Source organism: Enoplosus armatus, chromosome 20, assembly GCF_043641665.1.
Source record: "Enoplosus armatus isolate fEnoArm2 chromosome 20, fEnoArm2.hap1, whole genome shotgun sequence".
Lineage (NCBI taxonomy): Eukaryota > Metazoa > Chordata > Actinopteri > Centrarchiformes > Enoplosidae > Enoplosus > Enoplosus armatus.
Window position 1 is genome coordinate 6405348 of NC_092199.1, and position 21245 is coordinate 6426592.

Genomic DNA, 21245 nt, shown 5'->3' on the forward strand with positions numbered 1-21245 from the left:
ATTTGACTTAACTTACCGCTAAAGCCTGATATTAACATGATACGTTTGAATTACATTTTTGCGCAGAAAGAGAAAGGGATCTTTTAATGGTTAGTATGAAGAGGAGGAAAGTCCCCAGTATGTCTCCCCCAAAGTTGAAATGAAACAAGAGCCACTGTACTTTTTATTTTTAGCAAAGACATCTGAATAAAACTCTCACTGACCCTCCAAGCATTTTCAGATGACTTTAATATTGCAACTTGCATTTCAAAGACATTGAGAATCCAAAAAAGGGATAGACCACCCACAGAGAGAGCAAAGAGATGTGGTCTAAACAGACCCTCCTCCATGTTCTTAAAAGGACGGGACATAGACAGAAAAGAAGCAATGAGTTGTTTTTGTTAAGTCTCTTCTTCTGCTGCACCTCACATCTCCCACAGATAGCACACAAAATATGACCAATCACACACAGTTCCTTGCTGCTCGGCAACTTTCACAATGTTATGTAGTACTTAAATACAGTACCAACAGAATTTCACATCTCATTGAGGATTAAAGCAGAGCTGGGTCAAATTATTCCAAATGTTTGGTTTGATGTAGGAGTACCAAATGGATGCGTCAGAAGAAATACACAGAAAAACTGTTTCACATTCAGATACTTTTCCATGAATTAAACTACCACTAGATACTTTTCCATGAAACATTCTGGTTCCTCATTTTGACCTATATGAAAAAACAAACCCATGTATTCTAAAACATCCATAGTAACTTAAGATGGATAGTATGGGGTGTTTTTTTTGTTGCTCTGGCATTAAGCAGGCACTGAAGCACCACATTTGTGTATTGTGGTTTTTGCCATTACTGGACCCATCTAATGTTACACTTTAAATACTCACCTGTGTTAACTGTGCACCTGACACAGGTTGTCACGAAATTGTACAGGCTACTGCATTTAGCGACCACACTTACCTTTTCTTAGGATCACTGTTCAATGCTCGGCCTTCAACGTAGGGTTGTCATACTTTTCCATGTCTTAAAAAATGTACATATGGCACTGATTTTTGAAAAATCTCTAATCTATGATACAAATAAAGCAATAAACATACTCTTGAATATTGCAGGTTCTTGGCAAAAGGCTTAGCTATATGTGCTTTTTAATGTGCAGTCATTTTAGCAAAATACTTGTTGTCTACAGACAAAAAGGCAGACTGTAGTAATGTTACATCCATGTTAAATGCAGTTGCATACCACTTTTGTTGAGGTACAAAACCAGTTTAATGGTCTTTCACGACTCTGTAATATGTCTAACTGTGAAACTTCTGCCTGAATCCATATCGGAAATCAACCCCTGTGTCGTCACCTCGGCCTCTGTTGCATAACTTTACGTTCTCTGCATTATGGCTGAAGTGATTCATTCATTCTTTTTCTGACAATATTTCCATTGGAAAGAGTATCACATTCGTGATGGGCATGTAGCTTGAGGACAATGAAGTTTAAATATCGCCTCTAATCTCAGATAGAAGTCATCAATAAATGAAAGAATGTACTATATGTTTACAATAAAAAAAAAAAAAATCTTAACATTCCCGACATGTTCTCCAAACTCAAGAGTGGAATGTCATCGTCAATACTTAAATACATTTACAATAACTACATCTTTTAAAAATATTACGTGGTCAATTCAAAATAACACTTAGATAAACATTTAAAGTACAGTATTATACAACAAAACTGAAATAAGAGACCAAGTTTGAAACAACACTTCATGACAAAATAATTATCATACATGATGTGAAATATACATTATTAATCTAACTTTTTTCATTTACAATTTTCATCCACTGACATACAGTATATTACAGCGAGGATGGAGTTTCAGTTAATGGTAGGACAAGTGCATAGCAAAATAGATCATTTGACCAAGTTAAAGAAACACATAAAACTGACAAACCAGCTTTAGAAAACAACATTAAAAACCATGTTTAAGGCAAATCTCGTCATTTAAAATTGGCATAGTCTGAGAAAATGTCGACAAAGTCTTGTACCACCCTGTAGCAGAAGTCATATTGTTCCTGTGGAATAAAGAGAAAAACAGAAAAGATAGATTGAGGTGGTCGCCTCTAAAATCAGTTTCAGAAACAAGCACTTTTTTTTTGCACTTTAGATTATTTAGGACCCACTTCTGCTGATTCTTACCACAGTTTGGACCATATGAGGCCTCTGCATGCGTAAACTCTTCACAGTTTGGAACACGTCCAGCAGGCCTTCTGCCTTGACTCGCTCCAAGATATTGCTCAGTGCAATGAACGTACCTGTTCGCCCTGCACCAGCACTGCAGCACACGCAAACACAAAAACGCTTAGAAATGAATTCAAGCATGAACTGTGACAATACAAAATCGTACTGTTTTTAAGCTGCATAACGCTGCAGTACACAACACAAATGTGTCAACGGCAACATAAGAAAGGCTCAAATGTGTGCCTAAAAGAGAGGCTAGGTAGAAGCTACCTGCAGTGTACGACGATGGGATGGTTCCCAGACTGCTGCTGCTGTCTCTGCACTGAGGCGATGATGTCGATCATGCCTTTCCCCTCGGCCGGGATGCCGACCTCCGGCCAGCCGTGGAAGTGGAAGTGCCTGATCACCCTCGTCTGCTTGTCCTTTGAGAGGAAATGCAGACAGATGGGAGATCATAATACCTTTTCAAATATGATTTATTAGCAGGATATGAAAGCATAATGGCAGGTGCAATGTCAGTGTAGGTTAATTATGCAGTAGATGAGTGGTGGACTGATGGGTGCTGCTGAGGGAGGCAGGAATGTACTACTGAGCCTCTGAGGTGATGCGGGTCGAATTTAATGAAATATATGAGATGGGAATGGGAGGCTCCCACTTGAGAATCCTAAACACATCCTGCCCACCGCATTTCCTCTGGCTGCCAGAAGAGTTGTATGTACTCGCTTGGGGTTTTTGCTCTGTTATAAGACAAGCGTGTTAGATCCTATGTTGCTTTAAAAAGTTACAAAAATGCTGTTAAAATCTGTAAAACCTCCATTTTTGCATTTTACTATGTTCAGGAATTGAGTTTCCTTTTCAAATATTCACACTTGAATGTAACAATAGTCTCCACACCACAATTCTTCAGATTCCTCTTTGAACTTCTCAGATGGTTTAAGTTACAGTTTGAGGCTTAAAGAGGTAAAGTTATCCAATCACAAAAAATGACTACAGAAAACTCCATTAATCATCTCATAACCCGCAGATTTATTTTGTGACCCTTTGGAGGGGGCCCAAACCCAAGGTTGGGAAACACTGAACTAAACAACCTAACTGTATATAGAGTAGTTAAAACCACCTCCACCTTGATGGCAGTAAAATGCTAATAATGACAATCTAATAATGTAATTTATAATAATATATCACTCATAAAAGTACTTTTCCTTTTGATACTTTTTTTTATTATACTTTTGTACTTAAAGGACCAGTGTGTAGGATTCAGGGGGATCTATTGGCAGAAATGGAATATAATATTCATAATTATGTTTTCATTAGTGTATAACCACCTGAAACTAAGAATCGTTTGTCTCCTTAGAATGAGCCCCTCATATCTACATAGAGTGTGGATCCTCTTCCACGGAGCCTGCCATGTTGCACCGCCATGTTCCTAAAGTAGCCCAGAACAGACAAACCAAACACTGGCTCTTGAGAGGGCCTTTCGTGTTTTTATGTTGAAGTGGCAGCTTGAATTTGGTGGCAGGAAAGCACCCGAAGGCCACTGTAGGTTCTCCTACACACTTGGAAAGGGAGGGGTGAGGGGAGCGATACTCTGGTTACAATCTGCAACCTCACCGCTAGATGCCACTAAATCTGAGACACTGAATGCAGAACTTGTAAAGGAGTATTTTTACATTGTTGTGTCAGTACTTTTACTTGAGTAAACTGTGTGGATACTTCTTCCATCACAGGAAGCCATTACAGTTAATTAATTGTGAGAAAAATAGTGACACTATGATTTAAAGTAGAATAAATCTCCCTTTCTCAATTTGAATGTTTAGTTGCAATCACGCAATGCAAAACAATCATTTCATATCCTTTGGAAAATAACTAAAATGCTCTTTGGAATTACATCAAATGATCCAAGCCTTTTCATCCTGACAGGCAAATGTAATACGGTGCCTCCTTAACAGCTGAGTGATAGTGCAAGGTTTATTTGCTTACCGGGACAAAGGTGAGTACCAAGTCTCGTAGACTGAAGGTGTCACACAAAGTGTCCCCCTTCAACTCTACTGTGTAATCTCCGTAGGTGACAGAGTCCTCTGTGGGCCAGTATTGGCAACATTTGTCCTGCAAAAACAGACAAAAAAAAAGAGAAGAGGTTTTTTGTTTTTTTTTACTGCAGGCAATAAGTTAAACAGAAACTGCAGCTTTATATATGAAATGTAAATATTATAAAGTACTTTTGGCTCAAACTATGAAATACTGCACAAGCATGGCTTGACATACAGTACAGTTTTGTGACAGAAGCAGGAAATCAAAACAGAGAAGGTTTATGTTGCACAGCCATCAGTCTACCGCAGCCTACCTGCTCCCTCTCCTGGAGCTCAGTGAGCATGACAATGGAGTGACATTTCCATTCCCACACCATTCTCCAGAAATCCTCTACAGTGTGTGGCAGAGGGCCCTGGGTGGCAATGAAGTAGTCCTTCTGTCTGTAGCCCTGAGTCACAGCAAAACACACCTCTTCAGCTTTATTGGTCCAATAATGTGTGTTAATAGCAATACCTATGAACTACTGCATGAATGCAAGAAGGAAGGCATTACGTAATTACAGCTTACATCTATAAAAGATGCATTGATGTAATCCGTGAACTCCTGGCCTCTTCTCATGGAGAGAATAACTCTGTTGAAGTCATCTGAAATGAGAATAGAACAGGAAACTCCTAAAACCATTTAGAGTATCAGGTATACAAAAAAAAAACATGTTCAGATTCTAAACATAGTGACAGACAATATAATCTGGGGGTCAAAATCTGCCATGAGTTGATATATGGAACAGGCATCAAATCTGTTTTTGTTCTATGGTTTCCCGTCTTTCTTCTTTCTTACATGGAATAATTTGCAGAACTCTGTTCTTCTTCATGTTGGCAGGAAGGTTCCCCATTCTCATGTTCTCCTTCATTATTCGCATGTTGGTCAGTTTCTGCAAGCAAAGTCAAACTGTTACAAACCTGCAAATGTTTACTATCCTTTTGCTCACAAATCGACATAGGGAAATAAAACAAGTTACACTGTTGATTATAAATCACACTTGTAGGGTTAGGGCAGACTGAGAAGGATAGGAGTTATTTTATCGAGGCTTGATTTTAGAAGTAAAATACATGCTGTAGGTTCTGGCGTCTTTCTCAGTTCTTGCACTGTCATAAGGCATGGTCTTACTTGGAGCTGATATGGCTCTGGAGGAGCTATTCAAATCTATCATATCATTGTAGTGTGTAGACTTTATAGTATTGTTTAGTTTTTGTGTTTAACTGCCCACAGACTATAGATGGAAAGTAGCTAAAGCTGGTGCAAACCCTCTCTTCTCTTGCTTGAGATTTTTTGTACATGGTTGCATTATTTGTACTAATATATTTCATAAAATAAAAACAAAATTATTGAAATAAAATAAGAATCTGAAAGCGTTATATTAACTCTGATGGATGTAAAATCTACAGTCGCATAGTATTGTTTTTTCCATTCCATCATTGGTAAGTTACTAGTCCTGGTACTTAAACAGGTTGAATCTTTAGCCATTTCTCATTTTGGTGTGTAACAGGCTGTAAATGTGATCTTTTATGTGAAATACTGTAAGAGATCCTACCTTAAACTCTTCCTCTAGGCCGACCCGGTCACCGTTTGCAAAGGTGTTGTGCAGTTTGTGCAGATGTCCTTCCAGAGATGAGACGTCCAGCTCCGTGTCTCCATAGAGGTAGTATTCAAGCAGGGCCTGGTAGATGAATGAGTACTGCATCTGGGGTGAGAATACACACAGATTAACACACACACATATGCCTCGACACATTTAAACACTTACAGATGATTGAGGGATAATTCACGCTGATAATTCACACATTAGCTGTCAAGTAGTATAATGTCATGTAGCTGACACAATCGACAATGGGGAACTCACATCTGTCTGAACGAGCTGTGAGCGCTGCTCTCGTATCTTAGAGACAAACCCAAACACATCCACTTTCTGCTCCGCGTGCATTATGTCGATCATGGCATCTATTACGATGAAGGTTCCTGTCCTCCCAACACCAGCACTGCAGAGACACAAAGCAAACCACAGACTGAATGAACCACAATCCTCAGCTGACACTTGCATGTTAATAGACAACAGGAGTGAAACAAAGGGCCATCTGTGCTTGTACACACAGTATTGCTATAGTCACTCAAAATGTTTCCAGTCATAGCTGACAGTTTGTTTTCCTGCAAGCAGACAAAGCGGATATTTAAGCCTAAATATATTTATCTCCATAGAAACAAATTGGATAATTAAAACCATTCAAAGCAACGTTCAGTCAAAAGCACGCAGGCCTACATCCAAGTAAACAACAAAATCATAAACAATGTCCCATTAGCTCAGCAGCCTGGTACCTGCAGTGGACCACAATAGGCCCAGAGAAGGGTGGATTGACCACCTTGACCTTCTTGAGGAACTTCAGCATGCCGATGGGGGAGAAAGGAACTCCAAAGTCAGGCCAGCTGGTGAAGTGGAGCTGGGTGACCAGTCTGGGAGTCTTAGCGGCATCGCTGGCTTGCTACATAGAGACAGAAACGCAAGGAAGAAACACAGTTAACACCTGCATATCAAGTTTGAAGACACAACAGACCCGTTCTGGCCCCAGGGCAATCTTTTGATAAATCTCGTTTTCAAAAGGAACAGTTATCAAAGTAGCAACAGCTTTTACTCAATGATCTGGATACATTTTCTGTACCCTAGAGCAAGAGTTTTTAAGAAGTTATTCAGAAATTCAAAGCTACAAAGAAAAATGGCCTAGTTGGCTTATTATGAAAAAGGAACTGAAGTTGACATGATACAACATGCAGTAATGTTTCGGTTAACATTGTTACAATTTAGGCTTAAGCACTAAACACTTCTTGAACTTACATATTGGACACAGAACTTGCGTATGGTGTAGTCCACGAGGACAGTGAAGTCTTCTACTGCCACCCTCACATTCCCGTAGGTCCAACAGCCCTGATCTGGCCAGTACTGGTAACACTTGTCCTGGGAGGGAGGGGACAGACATTATTCAATAAATTGAATGCCTAAAAATGAGTGCTTCTGTAATGAATTTGAGGAAAAGACAAAATGGTTTAAATGCAAAAGTACACATGCTTCAATTTCACAGCCAGTCAGTCCAGATTAGTGTAAGTAAGAGAGGTGAAACCACTCAATATAAGACTGTGCTTGGTGATTATGATACTTCCTTAGAGGACTTAATAACACATTATGTAGCCATTGATTTCAGCCCGTCCACATGCTGATTTAAATCTTCGCCAGTTCTCTTTTTATTGATCTCTTTAGCCTTTCTCCATTCTCCTTGTTCAGTGAAGGGCTCTGGTTCACATGGTTCACAATAAAGTGCAATTATAGCAGAGAAAAGAGATGTCAGAGGGGAGATTACAAGTGTGAAATGAATAGTTTAAATTAAACGCTGTGGTTTCACATTTGACCGTAACCAATGAGATCTATTTGAAGCACATTTCTTCTCAAATCTTTTTGTGATGCTCCATTAATCTCACAGAATCGGTGTCGGAGCAGAGACTTGGCTGGAGCTCAAAGGAAAATTATGTTGTTCATGGACACTTCAGCAGGGGAGCCGAGACACATTCAATAAATAAACAAGGCTGAAAATCACTCACTTCTTTCCTTTCTTTCAGATTTGTCAGCATGACAACAGTTGCTACTTTCTGCTCCCATATCATCCTCCAGAAATCTGCTACAGTGTCCTCTTTTGGACCTGTGAGACAAAAGGTTCAATGATTTATTAAGACATGAAATTAATAATCATGGCATCAACATAAATATGTCATTTCCAAGTGCACTATATCTTACCTTGTGCTGCTATGAATTTGTTCTTTTCCGTGAAACCCTGATAAAAAAAAAAAAAAAAGTTAATTAAGAAAATTAATATAAAGCTTCGGAACAGCTGCTAATGGACCTCGAGGTGAGACTGTCTCATTAACTGCTGTTTCCAAGGTCAAGAATGAAAGAACTTTCAATCTCAACTTTTTAGCCAACATGGAAGAGAAGTCCTTAAATGCTCCGAAAAATGGACAGTTGATCTGTAATTCTACGACAACTGGGCAACGAAAGCTCCAGAATAGCTACTAATGTTAACTGTTACCAACCAACCAATATTAATTTGATTTATGAAACTGTGGGCCATAACATGCATAAGAAATTAAGACAATAGATATAAGATAGAATAAGACAATAACAATAACAATATTTTGGCACAGTTTATGAAATCATGAATCATGCTTTGTTCATCATTCTGATATGCATCACTCACATCAATGTAAGAAGCATTCACGTAGTCTGAACAGGGATTTCCATCCAGCTGAGTCAACACCACTCTGGAATGATCATCTGTTGGGGAAAATACCACTGGAAAGTTTAGAGGGTTACAGTGGAGAAATAAAACAGGGTCTGTCACAGCACAGAGAGCACTGAAGGAATAGTATGACCTTTTGGGAAATATGCTTATTCTCTTTATTGCAGAGAGTTAGATTAGGATCGATACCACTCTCATCCAGCTACATCCAGCAGCTGGCTAGCTTAGCTTAGCATGAAGACTGTAAACAATGGGGACATCTAGCGTGTCAAAAGCTAACAAAATCCAGGAACAGTAATTTCCTTCTGGAAGTACTTCCAGCAGAGAAATTCCTGTAAAACAGCAAATTGTTCGTTGTTCATTTTTTGTGCATTAAACAAGATATTACGTGTAAATTAGTGAGCTTAAAGGTGCTGGTAGGTGGATTTTGTTACCTTTGGAAAGAGCCAAGCTAGCCAAGTGTGGTATGTGGTACATGACACAATAAATTATTAATGAGACAGAGATGAGTGATAGGAACTGTAAAAAGGAAGAAGGAAGAGGAAACTCTAGGGACCCCGTGTTTCATTGTGAATAAATACAGTATATGAGCTGTTGGGGAGGATCTACTGTATCTGAACTGTCAAAAAAAGAAGACTCATAGACACGTGCACACACAGGCAGGAAACTGTGAGCTTTGGGTGTGAGTCAAAGAAAACCTAGTTCCAACACAACAGAAAGTACACTCACAGGGCAGGATGTTGGGGTATCTGTTCTTCTCCTTGTTGTCGTCCTTGTTGGCCTCTTCGTACGTCCCCTGGGCATTACCCCCTGGCAAGGACTACAAAACAAAACTACAGTTAGATTCTACAGAAACAGTCAGAAAGGCCGACTTTCAACTGCCCATGTGCATTGTGTTCTGCTGCACTGCATGTAAGGCACTTCCTCTGCTACCTACAGCAAACAGCCCTCCATTAAAAGCAGAGAATTTCAACTTCCTCTGTCTGTGCTGACAAACTGTCTGAATAAAATAATTTATGTGTTGCATGGACCATGAGTCATACACTGTATTTTGACTCAGATCCTCAATCATAATCACAAATAGTCAAAAGGGTATTTTTCATGCATGTGGGTGTGTGTGTGTGTACATTGTGTGTCATGGACAATGTGCCACATATAGCTGCAGTAGCTTTCATGAATAAAAAATACACACAGAACTCTGAGTCTTCTGCCTTCTCATGAACACACAGTGTATCGCAGTTGTTTGACATTTGACATATTTTATAGGTGGTTTTGTTGCCACAGTTGGAAGCACAAAACACGCCGACCTCTTAGGTTCAAGATACCATTTCAAAACACTCTTTTCTGAAGAAAAAAAGCTGCTTCTGACATTTTTGAGACACAAAGTTTCACAATAATATTGAGAATATGGGTATTTTATTGTGTATAGTAATTGTTAAATTGATCAATGGAGCTAATAGATTTGAGCAATCCTATAAATCAAGGAGTATGTATGCACCACAATGACTCAGTACTTGAACCCCAGATGCTTGATGTAAACACTACTTCCAGCACTTGTACAGAATACAGACGACTCTGCCGTACGGCCACCTGTTACTCCAACCTCCAGGCGGACAAGAGGGGATGCTTACATTGTACTCCTCCCTGAAGAGCTTGCCATCGTCAGCTGAGCGAAGCCTGTACTCCTCCTCGAGGTGGTCCACTGGGATGGGGAAGTAGGTCTTAGAGGCTGAAGGCGATCTGGGCAGAAGGACCACCGTCTGTTGTTCTGTAGGGAGAACAGTCAGTGGGTTTATCATCCCTGCTGGCCTGATAGAGTCTAATGTTATGATGGTGAATTATTTGTTGTGTTAAAGAAAATAACTGATTTAACTTTGCAAATTATTCAATTATTATTAAATGACTGGCTAAGATAAATGAATTAGGAACAGGATTGGGTTTAATTAGACCAGTTTTCCCCAAGATTTCTGTCAGATGACCTCAAGTACCTCTTCACGACACCACCTGTCCTGTGTCCATTTGAGTTGACTTCAGACTAGATGTTATTCAACACTATTAACTATATAAAAGTATATATTGTTACAATAATGTTTTCATCCAACTGTCAGTGTTTAGGTCAGTTTGGTTTGCATTTTTACTACTACCACTTGGAGAGACAAATTACTTTTAGCTATTTCAACTGTTAATCCATTACTCTTGGCTAACTATTCAAAGTGTTTACTGTTAGCTTTCTATTTCAACCATTTCCATTACTTTTAGCTAACTGTTCGCTGGCTGACGAACTAGTAGTTTTCATGCACACTCAATCGCAACACACAGCGTTTAGGTGTTACAGGTGACTCAATGTGTGGATATACATTTCAAATCAAATTGTAATGTCCCTGTGTACCCCCTGGCCCCCTGGTTGGGAATCACTGAATTAGACAATAAGCTTATCCAACTACTCTGAAAGGATTTTAATAACAGCTTATCAGATACCAAAATGATTACCAAATTTCAAATCTTATGACATATTGATGTGTTTGCCAACACCTTGGCAATTAAAAAAAGGAGGGTAAGTATTCAATGATCACCAAACATCAACAGGTGTTAGAGAACCAAAGGATCCCAGGGAGAAGCCACTTACAGCACCCTGTAGGCAGGTTTCTGGATGGAAACCTCTCTTAAGCACCCGACTAGGCATTCGGTTAGCGCTCACAATTTAAGAAATGTAGGTTGAAAAAGTACTGAGAGAGTGTTAGTAACATGAGGTTCCTAATGCCGCCACCCGGTATACCTGACCTGGTGGTACAGTGGTGTATAACGACTCAGTACTGTATCCAAACTCTAAAACACAACACGTATCAAATCACATACAGCACACACAGCACACACACACACACACACACACACACACACAGGTAAAGTCATGAAGGCAAAACAATACATGTCATTACTAACATAAATGACACTTCTGCTTTCACTTTTATCAATTAAACTAAAATAACAAATGTAAATTTCACTAAAACAGTGTAAGAAGGTGTTTATAACTTCTTTATAAATAAGAACAGCCTTTTAACAATAAATCTTTCACATAAAGCAGAACATCTACTTCCTGACCTGATTGAGCATGACATCTGAATATATAGTGTATAGTTTTTCCAGTAGAGTAAACTATCAAGAGTGATAACCAAATATAACATCACTCTGAAAAGTGGACTGTGTGTCATGTTCACAATCACTGTAATTAGCAACTCAGCTAATACCTTGATATTTACTCAGTGTTTGTTACAGCTACTTCTGGGTGTGCTGTGTGTGTCTTCCAGCCAAATACATTGTTACATTCCTATCTGCAAGAATACAACCTGCTCTGTACACTCCATTGTAATGTCAGATAAGAAAATACTTCCTAAAGAACACACTCAAGACTTGTCGTTTCCTGTAAAGTCCAATAGCTGTTAGCACACTTCACACAAAATGGCTCTTAATCAAAATGATGCAGCTCAAAGCTCAGACAACCTTTTGCACCAGTGAGTGTGAATACTAACTAAACATGTAGTGACAAACGGCCATAAAAGTTTTGTTCTTCACATTAACCACAGGAAGTATAACACAACCGCAATGCAGTGGTGGGACACAACCTGCTTATACAGTTATAAACCTCCTTTACACCTCCCACTATCTGTCTTAAGCTCTTTCTTTCTCTTTGCCTCGTTCATCTGTGCGTCTCCTTTACATTCTCACTGTGCTTCTTTTGACTGCCAGCCTGTCGCCTTCACAATCTACAATCTGTTTTGCCTTGTCTTTTACAATGTCCAATTCACAACAATGTTACCTTGTTCCTCCAGGATGCCATTTGGTATCTTCTTGTCGACTGTTGTGACGACTGCTTTTCTCTGGTTTTTTAACCTGCCAGAAGAAAAAACATACATTCAGTAAAAGCAATGGCACAAAACACAAGATTCAATGATGTCATGGGAAAATAATTTCAACTTTATTTTTTAATTAGAGCAAAACAATACTCAAGATCTCCCAAGTCATCTACGTAGCCATGAACAAAAGCCTATCCATCCTACCATCTGAAACTGGAGAAGCTATTCTTTCTCATTAGCTGATGTCTTGGAAAGACGGTGCTCTAGTTCGAATGTGGTACAGAAGTTGTTCTTCCCTCTCTTCCTCTGTTGCCTGTTTAGGTCCACTGTCACAGCCTGGCTGCCTGTTCTCTCACTAAGCATGAGAAGGAGTCAGCTAGCAGCACTTCCTGACTGGGCTCCGCCTCAATGACTAAAGGAGGAAGTGTTCGTCACCCATAGCTCTGCCCCCGAGCCTGGCTCACAGCCAGTCAGCGAGGCCCTGGGAGGGGTGAGGTGAGGTGGGTGAGTCCTTGCAGGGTGGGAGATTTTTACCTGAGGAAGTACCAGACTAGCAGTGCAACGATGAGCAGCAGCAGGGACAGGACCAGCACGGTGGGGAGGATGTGGTGGCTGGGGGATGTAACATCTTCTGAGGAAGAAGGAGAGGCATAGCCGGGGGTCAGGGAGCACCGTCAACAAAGAAGCAGGAAGAGGGGGCAAGGCCGACGATGTATGTGCACATGTTTGTGTGTGCAAATGCTTGGCTGCATTCATGTGTTTGAACCGTGTATATTGCATGAACTAATAACACAAAATCAATACTTGGCACAGCATCACACCTCCTATGTTCTCTTCTGGCCATAGGCCTGATTTAATAACTGGCTTCAGCAGTATTTTGTCTGCAGAGATAAGCATCAGCTCATTTCGTCTTGCCGGTACGAAATGAGAGGCTCTAAGAATAGAGACTCAGCCAAGAGTCACAGCCGCACAACCAGCTATTAGCTGTGTTTATAAAGACGCACAATGAGCCGTAAATTACTGTCCAGGGCTGCTGAAGTTCATTGTGATCCGGTAATAACAAGGCTGTAGAGAAGGCTATTATCAAGCAGATGCATGCGCTGAGGAGGACACATAATAATCATATCTTAGGGAAAAGTGTCACTGCAGTGATAGCAATCAGAGTTTGTTGCTATCTCAAATTGTTCAGTGTTATTTGGTCTCACATGTCAATGTGTGTTGCTCTTGTTGTTGTCCTTACCTTGTGTATGGTTACCATTGCCGGTGGAATTGGATGTTGTTGTGGTTACCACCAAAAACAGAAGTGGGACCATTGTGACTGCAGAAAACAAAATGAAGACGGATATTAAATTTAGTGGCAGACATGTCTGCAAAGTCAGGATTCACGAGAACATGACTTCTGGATAATATCACCATTCAGGAAACACAAACGCTATTGACAGATCTGAGGCATATTTCTTTATTCATGACCGCTGCTCTCAGGAATGTGCTCATCGGTGCAAAGTTCATGGAGACACAATGGAACAACACACTCACATCCTGGTCATTCATTAGTCCTGTCATAAAGCTCAAAGTGTAATGCCTAACATGTCCACATGGAGGCACAATACTCCAATATTTGAAAAACAAGGCTGGCCACGAGAACATGCCTCCTCACCAAACCACTAAAAAAAATTGATAACATCCAGGCCAGGGAAAAATACATTTTTAAATTCATATCGAAAGAAAAAAGTTTACGTGTGTCCACAAATATCATTATTGCAACAATCCCAACTCAATCCAAGGCCCCTTACTCCTCTAATAAGATATATGCTCATGCTTGAATCACTGCATTATCAGATTGAGCAAAGAGAACTTGAGTAAATGCCACTCTGAGCTGATAACAGCTGTTTCCGAGGCAATGCCATGCTGAAACATGTCATTTCCAGGATATAGCATGTGCAGGGTCTAAGTGTGTGCTATATATTAGAAGTCACAACACATACAACATGCATGCCAACAAAAAGCCTGGATGTCAGCTGACATCGAACTAAGAATGAGTGGTTAAGTCAAGCTTAAACTGGATGTATCAGATCATGGGGAGTGAAATCTGGAGTCAGGCAGCAAGAGGCTTAACACCTACACCCTCATGCTCTGCTCCTCGCCTCCTCCCCCTTCCCCTTTGATAACATCACCCCTCATTCACACGCACACACGAGGCACACAAATGCACGCACACACCCACAGCACCGTGAGCTCCGTCCAGAGGCCCTACACACAGTGACGTCCAGCAGTCTCAGCTGAGTGACTCTGATCCTTCCTTCATTTTCACCTAGTAGAAGAATGCCGAGGAGGGAGGATAAAGGAGTATCTCTGTTCGACCCCTGTGTTTGAGCATTCAGAATGGGTTTCACAACACATTGATTTCAGCACCTCTTGGCAAGATTTAAAAACCAATAAGCTTTGAGATGTTTGCAGTTTTAAAGGTGTTTTTTTTTTCCCCCCACAAAAAGCACTCTAAAAGTTGTAATCCGTGCTGGCACAGAGCTGCTATAATGAAGCAGAGCAGAGTGTGTTTGGTCTCCCCAAGACTGCAGGTGTGTGTGTGTGTGTGTGTGTGTGTGTGTGTGTGTGTGTGTGTGTGTACGTGTGTGGTGCTTTGCAGCTGCGGCGAAAAGAAAGCCCAGGCCAAGTGCATAGTCAATGAAGACACTGTGTGTTGAAGCCTCCACGCTGTGCCGCAGTGTCCTGTAATGTGTCCAGGCAGGACACCGAAGGAATGTGGAGGCAGCAGAGCAGAGACACTGACTGCAGCAGGGAGAGAGGGAGCAGAAGGTCCAGGTCAATAATATTTCCTGGAGCGATTAATAAACCCTGACATGTCCCCCCCTGCTCCATGGGGAAGACTGATGAGAGAATTCTAATGAGAGAAGAGAGGAGAGGAGAAGTGTGTTACCCCCCCTTCTCCAGCTCTCCTCCCTCTTTAAGGCTCTCTCTGCAAATGTCACAAGCTTGGGTGAGGGGGAGGATATTGAGCTGAGTTAGTACAGTGTGTGAATCCTGAGGGTCGGACACTGTGTATAAGACTTGAGGTTTTGTGGTGTGGAAGTTCACTCATGGCGCCGATTGGGATTTTCCACTACACAAGCTGCATTGAATTTTATGTATGATATTTTTGTTTTGTTAGTGCGTAGGATGGGCTCAACAGGGACACCCAGCAGAGTGCTCACAGCTAGCCCTAAGGCTGTGGTACAATGTTGTTGCCTCTTGTAAGCATCCCCTAGTTCCTGACTCCCTCTTCCCTCTCCATCACCTCAGGAGATGGCCTGTCTCATTTTAGCCTCCAACCCCTGCATGGCTCAAGTGCTCCTGGGGGACCACAGGCTGCTCACCCCCTGCTCTCCAGCTTTTCCCATCTTGTCATTGCAGTGGTCTTCAGCTTGACCTCTTCAGCATCTCTGAGGAGATCACAAACTTCCTTTCCTCCGTCTCAGTGGGGAAATGTCCCTCACGTAACTATAAATAACACTGCTTCCTACTCCTCAGGGTATCTCATCTCTTTTTCCCTATTTCTCCTCACTCAGCATAAACCAGCCTAGACCACAAGTTTCAAATTAGACTATTAGAATTAGTCATCATTTAGCGCGGGTCAGACTCTGGGCAAACAGCTATCATCACATTGTGTTTGTCCTCATCTGTGTATTGTCCTTTCTCCATTTAGCACTCTGCGGCTAGTCACCAACCATCAGCCATAATGAAAATAGGTCATGGGAGATGTCAGCTCGGGGGAAGTTCTAAGGCGTCCTTATTTTCCAATAGGAGACATTTGCAAGTTGCCTTGGGGAAGGGTATTGTCCTGGCCAGCTAGACAGCCAGTTATTTCAGTAGTGAGTGTCCCGAGTTACACAGGCATAGAGTTCGCCCTGTCTCATGGTGGGTCAGTGAGGCCTCAGCTGTATTGACAGGAACTGAGCTCCAACACAGAGTAAAATGAAAGTATAGAACGAGAACTTAAACCACAGCAGACTGATGTAGTGAAAAAAAACGTATACATGATATATATGATTTTGCAAGTCAATCTTAAAGGGAAATTACGGTATTTTTTTAATGTATAAATTTGGTGTCTAAATAAGTAATAGTTACCAAACGTTTTGGAATTGGTCCAGTAGATCGCCTCAACCGGCAGCTGCAAAACAGGCTGCAATGGCTGCAATGTAATCGTTGGGGGCAATTGCACCCTTGAAAATTACATCCACTTAAAGTGCTTGTTTTTGCCACTGACAGGCTCAGATTGTTATTCTAAGTGTCAGACAACATTATGGAAAGGATCCCAACAGAGATAAACATTTATGTTAAAGAGTAAGATCCTTTTTGTCTAATCAGTAACACAACTCTTGCTCTGAAATCTCGGGAGAGGTGAGTGTTTCCGAATTTAAATAGCATATTTTTCTCTGCTCCAGCCACATATTTGATCAATAAATCACATGTCCTGTGCTTTGAGAAAACGTCAGCACACAAAAAGAGAAAATGTTATATTTTATATTTTTTGGTTTTATGATTGCACACCCTGTCTGTCTATTAGCATGCCGGCAGTTCATACAGCCAATCAAATTGTTTCATTAAACTGTATTTGCATAAAAAAACATCACTGTCTCACAATACGCAGAGCCAGACAACAGCATTCCACACAACACAGGAAGAGCCACAGACTTTAGACAACCCACATTAGCTTTCCTGCTGCAAACGATGTCCTCTGGGCTGAAAGCAAAACAGACGACAGCCATTTTTACTGGGACTGTTTCAAAATTCAACACATAGTAACTTTAAATCTTTAAATATCAATGTGATTATTTAATATGCGGTCCTGCATACATTTGCCATATCAGAAAAGTATTTGTAATAACATTGTAAAACTGATTTGAACCACATCACGGCCTAGTTGCTGCCTACATGCTGTACAGTATATGACAACACCTCAGCCACTGTTATGTGTTCATAGAGACCTCTACCACCTGGTATGCATTGTGTGACTCACAGCTCTGTCTCCGCTGATTACAACCTGCCACCTCTGAATACCTGCATACCTCACAGCAGGTAAACAAAAAACGTGTACACGTTCACACGCACAGACATCAGCATGTCACATTACACAGACAAGCAGCAGAGAATACAAGCAGGCCACTACCAGGCCTATCTTTGCTTCTTTATCCTTCCTCCAAACATAAAGGAATCCTGACTCATGGTGAATCTCTGATTTATGGTCCCAAAAAGCTGATAAATGTTTTTCTCTGACAGCGTTTGGTTTTGGAGGATGAGCTATCCCTCTGTGGACTTGGGTTTTCTTTGTGGTATGCCTCCTGCTCTGTCATTCTTTCAGTCTGGGTTTAAAAAAACCCCCAAAAAACAAAGTAACATAATGATAACCCCTGCAGCTCTTTACTGTTGTCTCACTAATTAGCCTCAGAAACGACAAGCTTGTTACAATTACAGTAGATAAGACAGATAAGACAGAGAAATTGGCTGTCTTTGCCTCTGACAGGAAGCACGGTGTTCCCTGGCATCGTGTCTTACCGTAGACAGAGCACTGTCAGTTCCACTGAGTGTGGTTTCTCTGGGCACAGAGTCTCTCTGTCTCTTCAAATACATCAGCTGGAGAATTCGGAAAATGGGTGGTGGGTGTAGGGGCGATGTGACAGGGTGAGCGGGCAGTAGGTACATTGTGTCCTCTGAGCAAAAAGCTGCCAGACTGTTTACCCTTTAGGCCACAAGGTTTTTTATAACTGAAACCTGCAAGATGGCTTATTAGAGGAAAAGCAACCAGTAACCTTCTGTGCATTTTCTCACTGCTGTGTTCAAAACATGTTTGTTTGTTCCTGCCTGAAACTGATCAACCGAATTAAGAGTGTATAAAAGATCAGACAGAGATTATTTTATATGTTATGTATTAAAGGAATAAATCGAGATTTGGGGAAATAATCTTAGTTGTTTTCTTGCAGAGAATTAGACGAGAGTGGTATCAATCTTCTCATCAAAACTCTCCGCAAGAGATCGAATAAGCTATTTCCCAAAATGCCAAACTAATCCTTTAAACCAACTGAATTCCTACTAGGAACATGTAATATGATAAATATAGCCAGACAGATAAAGTGGCTGTCTGATGTTAGCTTATGACAGATATATCAGTAAGTAATAGGAAATTGCAGTATATAAAACATAAAAAATATATATTAAAAAGACTTTAAAAGTTTCAAAACAGCAGTGATTCTCTTAAATGATAATAGTGTAACATAAACAGCCCAATTAACTTGTATAATAATGAACAGTCTTACTTTCTTTGTCCTATGTGTGTATGGTTGTAGGTGATAGCATCAGTGTTGACCAGAGTGTAACATTACAGTAATGTCAGCAGGGCCCTCCTCTGCCATTATTTCAGGTTCAATATATTCATCCTCATGAGGACCTCGATTTAAAAACAAGATCAGGTGACTTTCTCTTTGTTAGCAGTGCGCTACCATAGAGTGACCTGCGAGAAAAACAGAGAAGCCGTATTTATAGAGCAAAGCTGCCGGAACTGATCAGTGTGATATCGAGTCATGCTGTGGTCGGATGCTATACTGTGTTTGCGCCCCTTAACTACAGTAATGGGTGTAAAATATTAGTTGTAATGTTTGGTTTCCATGGCAGAAAGGTCTAAAAAAAAGAGGGAGATTTGTGAGGGAGAGGGTGACATTGTAGGTTTCGTGTGTGTTGTCACAATGTGTCTTCTCGTTGTACCGCACTGCAGGCTTATAAATGCATTTTTCTGTGGTTGGTCATATTTGGCACAAACCACCACAAAATCATTTATCAAGTTGCATTATGGGAAGTGTAGGATACAATGTTTTTGCAGCGTGACCCATTTTATGGACTTTTAGTCCATCTAATGTGAAAGATATCAAGAACCCCCCTCTTGAAGAAAACAATAAACACAATGTATTGTTTGTTAAATTAGTTACCAGTTTACCAGAACACTGCAGGAAGTTTAATAAGTTCACACTTTCTATTTGAGTGGGTCGTCCTCGTATCACTGCATCCTCTCTCTGTCTCTGTGCTGTCTGCCTTTGGGGAGCTGCAGTGTGTAAACCTGGGCCGGGTTAGCTATTTAAAGGCCAGCGCGCTACATTCACAGTCTTCACAGTGGAAATGAAGCTGGAGTGTCCATATGCTCACACAGATGTGCGACCACTTCCCATGCAATGTAACCTAGTTGGACAAGCTGATCAGTGTTGCTTTTTCTAAACGTATCCACCTATTCCTGCAGATAACATCCAAGATCTAAATTCAGGATTACAATGTAGTCCATGCATATATATTTTTTACATTTAAAATAAACCTGCAGAAGTCAGTTTTCTGCACTTGCGACACACCATTCATTATCAATTCTAAGATCTTCAAAAAAGTACACTTTGTTTTAACATGTATACCAGTGTTCTTCACAATGTGTTCCCATGGTAACCTGACCAGCAGTACTGCCACCAATGTGGCACCTGTGGGATGTTGAACAGGTCGGCTTTATCAAATAGAAAAGAAAAAAAGAAAACCCAGCATTCAGACACACGTGAAAAACCTGAGAACATGATGTCAATCCAGCCTTTTGTCTGAGTTAACAGCTCCTGAGGAACAGTGACATTTAGTAGAAAGTGTGGCGAGAAGGGTGTTTGGTATAATGTTAAACACACCTGGACACTAGTTGTGAGAGTCAGTTAATGTTGGTATTTAGTCGATTGTTCACGTTGATGTAATGTGTGTTAATTTGAAAGTTTATACAATACTTCTATGTATATGCTTTACTTTATGCTAAAATGTGCTGAAATTCAAGTTGCTATTATTTAGTTTATTTACATCAGGTGATAAAGGTGGTAAAGAGACTGGTCCGGTATGTATTAGTTTGGCACGGGAGCTGAAGGTTGCGTTAGGTGATAAGCTGATGGTTGCTAACGTTAGCCGCTAACGCTAACGTCCGACATAGAGGGTATGTGCAGCCGCTGTGTGCTTCACCAGGGCTAATGTTAAGCTAGCTGCTGATGGTCAGTAACTAGCCCAAAATCCCCAGCTGACTGCTCGTTAAATCTACATGTCTTGTTATTTTTATTTCTACACATGTTAAATACAGTGCATTAAAAATGTGGGTATGGGGGCTTTGGAGCGGTTGGCGCCTTTAATGGAGCTGGGCTGAGTAAAAGAAATATTGTAATGGGTAATGTAACTAATTACTTATGCTGATGAGTAATTAGTAAAGTAATATAATTACTTTTCCAGCAAGTAATTTGTAAAAAGTAAAAGTAACTTGCCCAACACTGTCCATGAAAGAGTCCTAAAATCTATCAAGTTCATGAGATTAATATTGAATTGCTGTCAGTCTGGCATTTTAAAAATCCCCCTATCAACTTTATTCTCTTTACTGAAGATCCAACTTAGATACATAAAGCTTACAACTGTAATGATCAGGAGTAGTTGTAGTACTGTATCACGCTCTGCGGTATCTCACACTATCACTATCTATAGCACCATTGTACAGTAAAAACTCTACCTCTGCAGTGCTCTGTTCTTGCCAATCTGGGTTCCTCCCCTCCTGCGCTCCTAGCATTGTCATTAATCAATTCCTGCCTCCTTCCCAGGGCGCCCAGACGCTGTGGCAGTGGTAATGACCTTGGAGACCCGCTGGCTCCGCTCTGCAGTGTCAGCCCTCCACGTCTATGGGAACAAATGTAGCGTCTCCCACGGAGATCTCAGCTGAATGTGTGAGGAAATGCACATGTGCTTATGTATGTTGGTGTTATGTTTGGTGGTG

At 40.8% G+C, this 21245-nt stretch overlaps 1 protein-coding gene across 3 annotated transcripts in view; it reads right to left on the bottom strand.

Moving 5' to 3' along the window:
- Nucleotides 1-211: 211 nt before the first annotated feature.
- ptprea (protein tyrosine phosphatase receptor type Ea) overlaps nt 212-21245 on the bottom strand; it is a 52728-nt gene continuing 31694 nt past the window's right edge. Inside the window, exons 3-21 of one of the 3 annotated variants that reach the window (XM_070926667.1) lie at nt 13677-13754; nt 12971-13064; nt 12400-12473; nt 10217-10353; nt 9315-9405; nt 8544-8620; nt 8084-8120; nt 7891-7988; nt 7133-7252; nt 6619-6782; nt 6149-6284; nt 5840-5989; nt 5086-5179; nt 4816-4892; nt 4562-4696; nt 4198-4323; nt 2488-2639; nt 2176-2311; nt 212-2051 (exon numbers count right to left, since the gene is read on the bottom strand). In XM_070926667.1, the coding sequence (XP_070782768.1) occupies nt 1977-2051; nt 2176-2311; nt 2488-2639; nt 4198-4323; nt 4562-4696; nt 4816-4892; nt 5086-5179; nt 5840-5989; nt 6149-6284; nt 6619-6782; nt 7133-7252; nt 7891-7988; nt 8084-8120; nt 8544-8620; nt 9315-9405; nt 10217-10353; nt 12400-12473; nt 12971-13064; nt 13677-13749 (2046 nt within the window). In that variant the 5' untranslated portion in view covers nt 13750-13754 and the 3' untranslated portion in view covers nt 212-1976. Of the gene's footprint in view, nt 2052-2175; nt 2312-2487; nt 2640-4197; nt 4324-4561; nt 4697-4815; nt 4893-5085; nt 5180-5839; nt 5990-6148; nt 6285-6618; nt 6783-7132; nt 7253-7890; nt 7989-8083; nt 8121-8543; nt 8621-9314; nt 9406-10216; nt 10354-12399; nt 12474-12640; nt 12759-12970; nt 13068-13676; nt 13755-21245 lie in introns of those variants that run through there. The other 2 variants (XM_070926666.1, XM_070926668.1) reach the window with 2 other exon arrangements.